The 13,485-nt window shown below is 37.1% G+C and overlaps 1 protein-coding gene across 1 annotated transcript in view; it reads right to left on the bottom strand.

The window, feature by feature from the left end:
- Positions 1-13,485, bottom strand: part of LOC136858167 (protein-associating with the carboxyl-terminal domain of ezrin) — a 200,696-nt gene that overhangs the window by 39,709 nt on the left and 147,502 nt on the right. The window contains exon 9 of the mRNA XM_067137518.2: positions 1,314-1,541. Coding sequence (XP_066993619.1) covers positions 1,314-1,541 — 228 coding nt within the window. The remainder of the gene's footprint in view (positions 1-1,313; positions 1,542-13,485) is intronic.

The following is a 13,485-nucleotide window of genomic DNA, read 5'->3' as shown; positions in this document are numbered from 1 at the left end:
TGAAACTTGGCTACCTAACTAAGATTTGACATGTCTGGCCCCGCAGTGTAGGAGGCAACGCGTCTGCCTGAGTTTGATTCCTGGCTGGGTCAGGGGTTTTTAATTGTAAAATGATTAATATCCCTGGCCTGAGGACCGGGTGTTTGTGTCATCCTTAACGTTCCTTTCCTCACATTCAACACTTTACACTTCTGCAATTACAATTACACAGAGGTTCATATCATATGGTGCAAGTAGTGACAAAAGATCTACAGAGGTCGACGCCACGAACAAATACCATTTATTAAAAAAAAAAAAAAAAAAAGATTTGACATGGAAAGAAACTCCAACACCATTAATCTACAGCTTAAGTAGAAATCCTTTTGATTGATTGAACTTTGGACAATTACACTTATACAAGGAAAAAAAAAAAAAAAAACACTAGAAGATTCTGGAAATGCAATCTCTACTTGGTTATTGATCTTGAAATACTTGTGTCACTTGCAATAATAAACTCTCTTTTGTTCCATGAATGAGATTGTGAAGGTATTCTTCAATAGATAAAAAATAAAGCATTTAACCAGCCTCTGGAGTGCCTTGTATTTACTGAATATGGGATGTATAGTCCTATGTTTTTACACTGAAGAACAAGAGGATTTGACAGAACATTATCACACATCTACTAATAACTGACACTCAATGTACTATATTATGACACTAGTAAAATACCCGTGCTTCGCTACGGTATTATACCGAAATTTATAATTGAATGCTTATTGTTTTATATATAACCCGCCGATATTTGCGATCTGACTCGCTTTCTGAGAGATTCCGCCAAAATTCGTGATCTGATTCGTTTTCTGAGAGATTACGGCAACGTTCCTCCCATTTTTTCAATCTTTTTTCCAGCAATCGATTTCGTACTTCCCGGGCTAGCTCCAGGTATTCCACCCGGTCAGTTGGGTCCCTAAATCTTTGCCAAGTTTTCCTATAAGCATTTTTAATGTGGATCAAATCCTTAAGGAGATCCGGCGTGGTGTCGTCTTGGGTGCATTGGCGGTACTGAACCGGCGGCCGGACTGCAATCGTAGTCATTACCCGTCCAGGACCTGTTTCCAGCGTTTCGGTCGGTCGGTCAGGACAAGTTATTTTATATATATAGATGTTGATAATGCATTTAGTTGTTATTCAAACTGTGTAAATGGTATTGCAATCAGGCTAGTTTCCAAGCTTTTTAGCAATGTGCATGTGACTCTTCCAATTAATAACCATTATGCACTGAACAACCTGGCAGAGTAATAAGGGCTTCAGATACACAGGAAAGACGAACTTACATTGCTGTTGTTTTCTGCAACATCCCAGTCTGACCAGGCTTCTGTTTCCTCATCACTTGTTGCTGTGTGGTCTTCTCCACCATCAGGCGAGGGACGCTCTGGAAGGTCAACTTCATAAGAGATGCTGTCAGCATCAGGGCCATGTAAAGGCGCTACAGTTTCAGGACTAGACTGTTTGGACTGAATAGGAGACTGGCTCTTCAATGCAAACACCTGGTTACCATGAACCTGAAATGTGGACAAACATGTAATAACATACATCACCATTAAAGAGAAATCAATCTACAATTTCTACAACCACCACAAACCATATTTATCTCCAAAACTAAGTCACCTTCCTACATAAATATATATTTTTTTAAAGCGTGCAATTTAGTACCAATGATGAATGTTGAACATCTTTAGACTGAATGGTTTCATCTTTCAAAGAGAAAATATAATAAGAGCATAGAAATTGAAAGACAAATTAAAACTAATACAAAAGACAGGTTGGAAATGTTGAGGAGGAATAGAAGAATGGAACAAGTATGTACTGTAGTAGAACGTCAGGTATCACAAGACTGAAACAATGGTGGAAAAACACAATAAGAAATTTAAGAAAAATACAAAAATATTGAGAGAGACTGGAAAGTACACTGAAGAAGATTATGTAAGAAAGCAGCTGTTGAAGAAAATAAATAATGGGAACTGTTCACTCAGGAAATCAATGTATAGAATTATAAATAACAAGACAAGTGAAAATGTAAATACTAAATTTGAAGATGACAAAGATGGAGAAATATTGACAAGAGCAGCAGAAAAGAAGTAGATGGGGGAAAACATATTTTCATGGCTTGATAAATGCAAATCCTTGCATTAATGAAACAAAAGAAGATATCTTACAGGAAAAAAGTTGAAATAGACATTGTAATGGCAGAGGTCAAAACTGGCAGTTAAAAAGATACAAGTGGGAAAGTTATAGCAACTAATGAAGTTGCTATAGAAATGATAAAGGCAGCTGGATTTCTGAAATTGAAATAAACTTTCAGACTGGTTTTGAATATCAGGGAAGAGAAATTGGTCCCAGAAGATTGGCAAAACAGAATTATCTAGGAATCACATTTATATACCATGTTGCCAAAATGATGGAAAGAACATTAGAAAGATGACCTGGAGGATAAGTGGACATGCAACATCAAGAACAGTTTATTTTAAGAAATGAAAAATTAACTAAGAAGCCTATTTCCATTAGGAAACAATACATCAAAAACATCGGGAATGTTAATGATTTAGGAAAGACCTATGATAAGTAATGGAGATGAGCAAACCAGTTACAAATCAAATCATATATACAGTAGAAAGATAGGAACATACCTCATACACTCATTTAGAAAAAAAAAAATCAGGTCATGTTAGGTCAGGTGAATTCTGCTACCATGTGCGACCTGAGATAGTCTGGCTGGGGGAAACGATACATAAAATCAACAAGAAAGTGCTGCCTTGCAGATGTGGCAAGGGTCTACTAAAGGCTATAGGAGATAACTCTGACAGAAAATGTTCTCCAGTGTTAGGCCTAACAACTCAGTTGGAGAGTAACTGCATCGTATTTACACCATCCTACACATCTACACATAATACCAATATAAATGGTACGTTATTGGACATTATAAATTTTCCAGCTAACTCATTCCTGGTTGCCAGCGTTTCACCCCAGTGTACTAAGTTGGGCTCATCAGTTGGTGAATAGCACACCCACCAAGACGCATGGCTAGTGCATACTGTGGAGGCCACTGCGTAGGCTACTTAGAGGCACCGGCAGTGCCAATGCACTATGAGAGACTTAGTCTCATTACCAAAAATTGATGCCTGCTTGGCCATCAGATGATATAGATGTTGATTCCCATAGGGCACATGAAATATTTGTCCTGAATGAGTAAGTTTATAATACTAATATAAATGGTCCGTTATTGGACATTATAAATTTTCAGTGCATTGGCACTGTTAATGGCTCCAAGTAGCCTACGCAGTGGCCTCCACGGTATGCACTAGTCATGCGTCTTGGTGGGTATGCTATTTACCAACTGATGAGTCCAACTTAGCACACTGGGTTGAAATGCTGGCAACCAGGAATGAGTTAGCTGGAAAATTTATAATGTCCAATAATGGACCATTTATATTGGTATTATAAATGTACTCATTCGGGACAAATATTTCATGTTCCCTATGGGAATCAACATCTATATCATCTACACATAACTCTTCTAAAACCTTCGATTATTATGTTATTATGTTTAATATATTTTAATTATCTTTTATTAAATACTAAGTATGACTATACCCATAAATATGTATTGCACATTTGTGTAACCTCAGATAGATACTGTTAATATATTTTAATTATCTTTTATTAAATGTCAAGTACGACTTTGTTCTGTAAATTTGTATTGTACATTGGTATAACCTCAAAATCTGGGTAGTCAAAAACTGTAGAAAACTCTGTAATATTTATATATTGGGTATAATCCACTTTCATTCTGATACATATGGAGGTTTCTGGAAACTTACAGTAATGATTTATTATTCAGATACATGCAGAAACATTAGGAATGTTATAGGCTTGTCCATGTGGTTTGTGTATATTTAATAGAATATTCCAGTTTGATCTACTCCAATCGAGAGGCCGGTCGATCGATTGTTCCTTTTATGTTTGGATGTGTTCTACTTAGAGTGTTGCAAGAAGACTTCCAGAAGTCAATATTCTAGACTGTTTGTCGAACAGTATACAGGTATATATCGAGTTGGCAGACCGAGTTAGTCAGTGTTGGACTCTGTGGTGAAGTCGGTCAGTCAGTCAGTCAGTCAGTGAGACAGTGACAGAGAGAGACAGTGCAATAAGAGAAGGTAGAATGTCGGTTAGAGTGAGTTGATATCTGTATTTGTCAGAATCGACTTCAGTGAGAGGGTAGTCAGTTTTGCCTTGTGATGGTAAAGTGACTGATCAGTGTGAGGACTTGATGATTTCTGTACTTGATAGAATCAACAGTGCTTCAGTGTGTTTCCCTTAATAGTGTTGTGTTGTGTACAACTCCTGAGTTGTGACAATGGCTTATTTTTCACAATTAAATAAGCAAATTTTAAAAACAAATTTCTGTTATTTCTGTTTGGTCAATGGTTGTTAATTTTACACTAAGCAAAGATCTAACCATTCTAAGCAACCTGCTACCAATAAATATGAAATATTATTGTCTGATTTTGTATAGGTTGTTCAAAAACAAGGTCACAGAAAACAATTCTAGTATATACATTTCTCAAGTTTGGTGCATTTTTCTTGAAACTTTCTTGTCAAAGAGACTTTTTTTTCTTTCTAGAATGTAAAGAACATGTGGCTTGACAAAATGAATGGATTGGTTTTTCTAGAATAATTATTTTGAGCTAAAAAAAAATAATAATAATTTGCCTCTTAAAATGTATAATATTTTAATTTATAAACTGAAAAGATAAAGATAATTAAATATCTTTCCATTCATTTTATAAAACTACATGCTTACTAACACATTACAAAAGATCAGACCTTCTTCCCTGAAGCTGACATTTTCGGACTGTTTGAGAGGTTAGGAACATTTATGACATGTCTGTTATTATTTAACACATTAAACACAGGTTTTCTTTTGCCAAATAATTTCACTCTACCCATTATAGCAGAAAATCTTGAAATAGGTACGAAAATTACGCCTAAACTTGTTCTCAAGTACGTAAATAATCACAAGTGTAAGAAGTAACATGTATACAAACTATAAACAACCTGCAAACCAACATTTTGTGGCTTCTTTCAGAAATAGCCATGCAGCTACAGCTACAGCAGAGATACCAACTACTGAAATACTATTTACCTCAATTAATCTTCCTAGTGGCATAGATACGTCATATTATACTTCAACTCCGTCACTACTTATCAGAGTGGGCGTGTTCCAAATGCCGCCATGTTTAAATCGCTCGTTAAAATCTATTTTTTGACCTATTGTCACGACCCGGTGTCCTTAACGTTGTTAAGGAATAGACATAGCAGCAATAAAGTAGTTTTAAGCAAGGAAGTGAACGGATCTCATGTGATATTTATTTACACCAACATAAAATCGCATTGACAACAAAAGCTGCAATCACTCTCAAAAAGTATATGAGCCTCAGATGTAAACAGAGAATTCAGACTGAACTATAGCACCCACATACCAACATCTGATGATAGAGCAAGCCTTGTGAGTATTCAACAACCCAGAAGAAGACAACGCATTCAAATAGGAACATCTATGTACTGAGTTTGACTGGGAAGTCTGAAGAGTTAGGAGACATCATGGAGAGAAGGAAAATATCAATCCTAGAACTGAGTGAAGGTAAATGGAAGGAGGAGTTGAGGATGAATTGTATCCTCTATTAATACTACAACAAAGAAATAAGAAATGGGATGGAATTGATACTGGCAAAAGACTTAGATGGTATTACAAAGATCCAATAAACCAATGATAAAATTATAAAGGCAACGGTTCACGTACGAAAGGGGAAGCTGATGCTAGTGCTGGTGCTGTCGTATCCTTGCCCGAACATGGGTCGCTGAGCAGTGAGTGGACCCACCTGAAGGCTAACTACAGTACTAAAAACGACAGTGTTTTGAAGATGGTAATTTATAGATGTAGGTAAGGTGGTTGTTAAGAGTTGAATCTCACATGATTTCCAATATATGTGTATATTAACCAGATGATGTACAAACAATATACAAGTAAGAATGAAATTGGTCACTTGGTGTGACGTACGAGAGCTAGCCTTTCTCAGAACGGCTACTTCAACAAGTGCATAGTGAATTCTAAGAACAGAGACCAATGACTGCTTAGATGACGTTAAACAGAGACCAATGACTGCTAAGATGACGGTAAACAGGGTATCATGGAGTCTCCACAGAGTTCCTAAGCTTTAAATTGCCAACTACCACAAGGCCCAGAAGAGAGTCAACGCCTGGATGATGATGAGTACCGAATACCAGCACAACACCTTCCAACTCTATCTACTATGACTTACTCCAAGTCACGAATGCATCTTTTGCTGTTGTGAACTGGAGGCAAGGACTGGCAAAGACAAAAGACTCTATTCCCTTGTTTACCACTCGTATTTAAAGGAAATAGCACATGATATGAGTAATATCCCTCCACCTAGCATCAAGGTGTGGGTTGATTCCTATTGGTTTCCATCTCCCTCCTGGCAGTCCCTCATATATAGCAGATAAACCTTCCCTTCTTCATAATACAGTTTAATTCTTATTTACGGGAGCCTCTTAGATTACCCCAATGTTCATATTTGCAACAAACAAACAAACAAACAAACAAACAAACAAACAAACAAACAAACAAACAAACAAACAAACAAACAAACAAACAAACAAACAAACAAACAAAATAAATAAATAAAAAAAATAGCCTTGCAAATGTTTTAAAGGCTATGGTCCCCTGCAATGCAGAGACAATGCTCAGTTTCCTCATCACGTGACAGGTTCTGAGGAGCATTATTATATTGATTATTTCCTAGTTCATATCGTGAAAACGTATTACTGCATACTGTATACTTGAATAGTCTCATCTCCGAGGGGTTCTTTCCTAGTTTGCCTTGTGAAAATGTATTACTGCAGTTGTACACATGTGTAGTCTTACCTCCGAGTGGGTACAACGGTGTCTTTCGAGATCAACACTTTGCGAGAATGTATTATTACATTCTTGACACTTGTTCAGTTTTTCCCCAGGGAGGGTTGAGATCCCTTTTTTTGTGAAAGCGTACCCCTGCACATTTCATTCTTGCATGGCTTCACCTCAGAGTGTGTGTGGTGTCTTTCAAGTTCTTGAGCTTCTCCACACGTGAAAATTCTCTATTACATACTTTACGCCTGTGTGTCCTCTCTCCACAATGTGCTTCATGATGACTTAGAAGATCACCACTTTGTACCAATGTCTTAATGTCTACTTGACACTAGTCTTGCTACTTCCCTGGGTGATCAGAAGATGACCGTCAGGATTCCCTCTTTGTGAAGGCGTAATATTGTATTTCGTATATTTAATCCCGTCCTGAGGACGTACTGTAACATACTTAACACTTGCGCAGCTTCTCTCCACAGTATGTGCAATGATGATTTTTAAGTTCACCACTTTATGAAAGCGCTTTTTGTATTCTTGGCACTTGTACTATTTTTTCCCGGAGTGATCAGAAAGGTGACTTTCAGGCAGAGTCCTCTACAGCGTCCCAGCTCATGAGCTGCTTCGGCAATGGACGGCAATGGGCTTTAGAAGGCTCAAACTTACGAAGCCCGTGATGCTATTGCACGAGTCGGGCTGGGCAGCGCTATGTCATTCGTACGCGGTGAGCCAAGGACAGCGCACTGGTAATTCTATGGGCTAACTGCTTCAATGTATACAGTTTATTGCGCGTCGGTGGAGTGAGTTGCATTACAATCGAGTGGAGACTATCACGTTTGCTGTCCTTTTCGTTCGACTTCCCTGTTTATCCTGTTATCGGAAATGAATCCGGACTGTGGTTCAAAACGAAAAGAAACCATGGCAAGAGAACGTGAAGTTAAAAAAAAAAAAAAAAATAGAAACCACACAATAGAAGATTTCTGAACTGTTCCTAACCTTAAAAGTCGTATTTGGTCGGTATTCAAGACTGTACAGTAGTTGACAGTGATGGGAAAGACAGTTTGATCTACGGTGAACTTTATGCACACACTAAATAATAGACCGGCACGTCGCACATTTCCCGTCATCCGTGCGAATCTAACAACAAATCAAAATCAAAAATCAAAATCTCTTTATTTGCAAATGAGGTGTCTACCTCGGTGGCAAATGGTACACTAAAATACATTATTGTCAAGCACTAAATATTAAATTAACAAGAGAAGAAAATTTTTCCTATAATACAATATTATACAATTTACGCTAACAATGTTTTCTATTAAACACACAGCTCATCCTTAATAAATTTATATTGTTTACAAAATTCTAATTATAATATCTCCTGTACTACTTACAAATATAGTCAACTGATATACAGTATGTGGAATTGCTTCAAATGATACTATAAAACTGGTATAACATTAATATTTACATTGCATTTATTTATTTACTATTTTTTTTTTACCCGTTCTGGATCCTAAGTAGCATAACGACCTGCTGCGTCTTAACCAGAGTCCCTTTTGCCACCACTTTTCAGAGTTCCTGAAGGGCCTTCACAGCTACCGTAGCGGTCCCAGGGCCCTCGAAGTCCCCACTGTACTTCACCCCTACAGGCAGTCCCCTACTTGGCTGTCCAAACTCCTTAGACCAGGGGATGGAATTAATTTATTCACACACATTTTTTTTATTTACAATAACCTGCACCGGTCGAATGCCCTCTAACACTTCATTTATTTTCTCTGTTGCTGTTTATTCTCTTCTTGAATATCTGTACAGATTTTGGAAAAGGATCAAACATCTCCCGTGAAAGAAAATCGTCTTCCTAAATCTGCTCAGGACTTGATTGTTGCTGAATGTGCTGGTGTGTGTGCTCGAGACTTTTAAGGTCATATGAGACAATTGGAGATGATGGTTTTCTTGATCTTGCTCAGACATTGGTTGACACTGTATCGATGTATGGAAAGGTATCCGCAACAGGTATCATACCTCATCCAACAAGCGTATCCCAACACATAGGTGGTGATTATTGTTTTAAGAGGAAGTAAAATTAGGCAAGCATCCTCTAGATAACACTAATCAGAGAGAAAAAAATGGAAGGGATCCAACACTTTGAAAATGAAGGTATCGGTTCAAAGAAAGACAAGGGCCATGAAGGGCATGAAAATAAAAAACTTCCTAGGCCTCCATACTTACTACCGTTGGGGTCGTAAAAGAACAAGAGTTGACCGATGGAGGTCGTATAGGATAGATGAAAGTGATAAGTCTGGCACCAGTAGGTAAAGTAATCCAGGACTCAGCTAAGGGTCCCGTGGTCGCAACCCACTCTCCAAACTTAAGAACCCCTGAGGCCCCTTTCAGTCGCCTCTTACAACAGGCAGGGGATACTGTGGGTGTTATTCTACCGCCCGCCCCACAGGAGGTGGTGAATCATAGCAGAAAGTGCTACACGTCTATGAGGTCCAGTTATGCCGGAGGTACTCGACATTATGAATGCGCAGCCACCATGGATACATGGAAATGTATCACAAAAAGTAACCATTACATAACGTGCACGTTTTCTTATTTTGTTGAATGGGAACTCAAACCTCGTGTCTTGTTCATGGCCAGGTTTTCAAACGAGCCTAAAACAGGTGATAATATTAAAAGAAAATTGCTGAGACAATTTATGGTTCTTGGCGTCACTGAGACCGTACTAAAAGACGTGCCTTTTACATCTGATCAAGGTGCCAACATAATCGCCGCACTGTGTGATTGTACGAGACTGAATTGCACCTGTCATATGCTCAACACGGTGCTAAGAAATGCAGTCGATACCCAGTTTATGTCAGTTCGATGCCCTCACATAAATGCCCTTATGTCTGCGACGAAAGGACTTATTACATATGAAAAACAAAGTGGCCTAATACACGCTCTTGAAAAGTCATTGCAACAATGCAATGACACTCGCTGGAACACTCGTTTAATGATGTTTAACGATGTTTAACAATGCTAGAATCTGTACGAAGTCAGTATTCAGCATTGTGGGTAAAACTAGCTGAAAAGGACAGGCAAGTGATATGGATGGAATCAATATCAGGCTGATGAACAAACTGAATGCACTCCTTAAGATATGTATTTTATTATGTTATGCAGCCTGCTACTGTATGTTCTTTTCCTTTGCCATTTTGAATACCGGGCATTTAAATTCGTCCCATATGGTGATCTTGATACACATTTTAAGTAAGCCTATTTTACAGCCCTTCAAGGAAGCATCAACATAATTAGAATGCGAGATGTCGCCCACACTTCAACTTGGCTTACCATGGAAAACGACGCTCCTATAGTATCTGACTCAGGAGCATCATATCAGGGAGGCCCCTGAAATAGAACTTTTGTGGAGTTGCCTCAAATCGTATATGGAAGAAAAATTCACTATTGTGCCATTTCACTGTTCCCAAGCAGGTCTAATTGGAACAAAAATGGAGTTTGAGCCATGAGAACGTCAATAGTAAAGTGTTGGAATATTCCTATATGCCAAAGGAGTACTGTTTTCGTCAGATACTTGATGAGGAAGGAGCATAGAAGGCGGTGATAAAGAAAGACTCATGAAGATTGTTAGAATTTATTATTGGAATATAACATTCGATTCGCACTGAAGGTACAGAAGGAGATCATCATCCAGAACTGCTCGAGAGGAAGAATAATATCGTCTAAATGAAGTTTAAAACATTAAATAGATAAGGATTACTGTCACGAACTATTTTGCGAGATATCGGCACTGAATAATATTTCACTTCGAGAAATTAAAACTGTTCCTACAGATTAAAAGACTTCCGTACTACTACGTCACGATATCCGTATAAGACGACGTGTTAGCTGATATAATTGACTTTGAGAGGCCACATAGCCGTAATATCAATATAGCGAAAGAGAAGAAAAACATTTACTACCAGAACTCAATTGAAATATTCGTAGACACATTATAAGTCTTAGAGTAACCCAAAGATCATTTTAAGAAGCTGTATTCCTATATGATATATAGATTATAGGAGGCTATATGTGTACGACGAAATTAACCATGCTGACGTATTGTTCTGTTTTGATTGCGCAAGAGACCAGGAACATCATGCACTAAGGAAATGAAGGCACAGCTACCTAGATTATGGCGACACGAGATGACGATTCCAGCCCATGATGACCAGTAACCGACCGAGACTGTCCCAGATGTTCCCAAATAGATGAGGGAAATGCTGTGAACCAAGCCCGCATGTCTAACCACCAAGACATGTATTGACAACGAGGGAATCTAGAGAAAGATAAGTCATTGGAGTTATTATTGTAAATGAAATTCATTTCTTTTGAAAGTGCTATCTTAATTAATGTTGTAGGAGTGATAACATATGAGAAAACGACTTCTATAAATAGGTTAAAGGTTGGTAGGTAATCATCTGACATAGACGTCAAATCCATATATAGGAGGCAGTTAACCAATGATAATTAGGTAGTCCGTTCGTAATGCTGTCAATATTAAGTGAAAAGAGGTTAAGTTTTTTCTCTAGGTGAATTATATGCGATGTTGTGGTAGTTACTAGGCTTGTAGGAGAACATGTGACATGAAATTAAGTGGAAATGAGATCGCATATAAGATTTTTGACAGCTTAATAATAAAATGTGGTGATATTTATGGAATTATTGAAAGATTGAGAATACAACGGAATAATCAGATGAGTGGCCATTGATGTCAAAATAATATACGTCAGGTTGAAATGAATTGATGTGTTTTATGTGATGTAGAATGTTATATGAGATGAATAATGTGAAGTGATGGTTTTATATGCTAGTAATGATAAGAGATTATGATGAATAATGTTGGTGATATTTATTGTTTCATCGCAAGAGAAGTTTTAGTTTATTTTAGCGATGATGTAATTTCAATTTGCGTGTTTTTGAGACGATGGATGATTATAATTTTTTTTTCAATTGACCGTTGATCCCTGAATAAACCACATATAGTGTGAAATACGATCTCAATAACGTTCTTATGTTAATATTCAATTTGTAGATCATCAAATAATTCCTAATAAGAGGGATAACATAGAAATAGCCTATTTTCATTTGTTTCTTCTAACCACAAGAATTCTTACTCAGATTAGCAAAGCCAGGAAGCTTATTTTACTGCATTATCCAATATCACTGGTAATTTTTCTTCACAACTGAAGATTGTTAATAATCGATAGGGTCTTCATACAAGCTAAATCACCTGAAAACATCATGATCTGGTTGAATGACTGTCAAGTATAGATGATAGTACCATATTATGACATAGATAAGCACTTAAATTAATTAAGACTTACAACTAAGAGAACAATTTGAGTAATTTTTAGGCATGATATTTTGACCATATTTTTCTGAAGGATGTAATGACTAAATGGTTTATCTTTCTCTATGCAAGAATAAAATACCAAGAACCTTAAAAGAATGTTGGAAAAGTGTATTACAAGTTAAATATTTTAATGGTTTCTGAAAACATTTTCTCATGACTAACCTGTTGTCTGTAATTGAATATGAACAGTTACAATCAAGCAAAATCATTGCAATGTGATGGAATTAACATGTGTTTGATGAAAGCGAGATAGATTATAAGAACATTTTCGCATAAGAGTTAATAAGATGAAAGATGTGATTCTAATTTTATTTGTAATTCACTTTACAAAATAAAATATTTATAAAATCCTCCTATCAATACAAGTCAAGTCATCTGTTAGATGAAGCAAAGTCTATACATGTTTCAGCCTAATCTCAAGGCCATCTTCAGTAGTAAAACAATGATTACATAATATACAAACAAATTAAAAATCGTAATGATGTGAAGTGACAGTGATCATGATTAGTGAGTTAAAAACACATTGAGGTACAAAGACCTCTTGTCTAATAGATCTTGCTGACTGTTAAATAAAAACACTATGCTGAGGAGCGTAGTGAGACCGTCAATACTACGAATAAAACATGTATAACATCTGTAATGAGAAAAAAAGGAATATATGAGTGGATGAAGAACAAGTTAAAAATGATGTACGAAAAGAAAACTCATATGACTTACTTGTAACTAAAAGTTGTTGTCTCGAATGGAGATGACCTTGTCGGTCTCAAGTCACATTGACAACTAAGCCTGTGTGTGGCTTACTGTATATCTGTGTCGATGTGGTTGGGAGGGGTAATGGAGGGGGAGGGGCAGGGAGGGAGGGAGGGACGTTGTGATTCGCGGAAGGAGGGTGTTGATGGAAGGGCAGGCCTTGTTCTAGAATGTCGGTAGTGAAACTCTTTTTTATTTTTATTAATGAATTGTTCGCAGATGAGCGGGACAAAGGTTTCCAATAAACTATTTTTTTTCTCGTTGATTTCATTTAAGTTATAGACGGGATTGTTATATTGGTCGATATCTATATATATATTCTCTAGTATATTAAGTAAGGGACCTTTCTGTTCATAATGCAGGATCTTTAAATCTT

This window comes from Anabrus simplex, chromosome 1 (assembly GCF_040414725.1).
Source record: "Anabrus simplex isolate iqAnaSimp1 chromosome 1, ASM4041472v1, whole genome shotgun sequence".
Classification (NCBI taxonomy): domain Eukaryota; kingdom Metazoa; phylum Arthropoda; class Insecta; order Orthoptera; family Tettigoniidae; genus Anabrus; species Anabrus simplex.
This window is presented reverse-complemented; position numbering and strand designations above follow the sequence as displayed.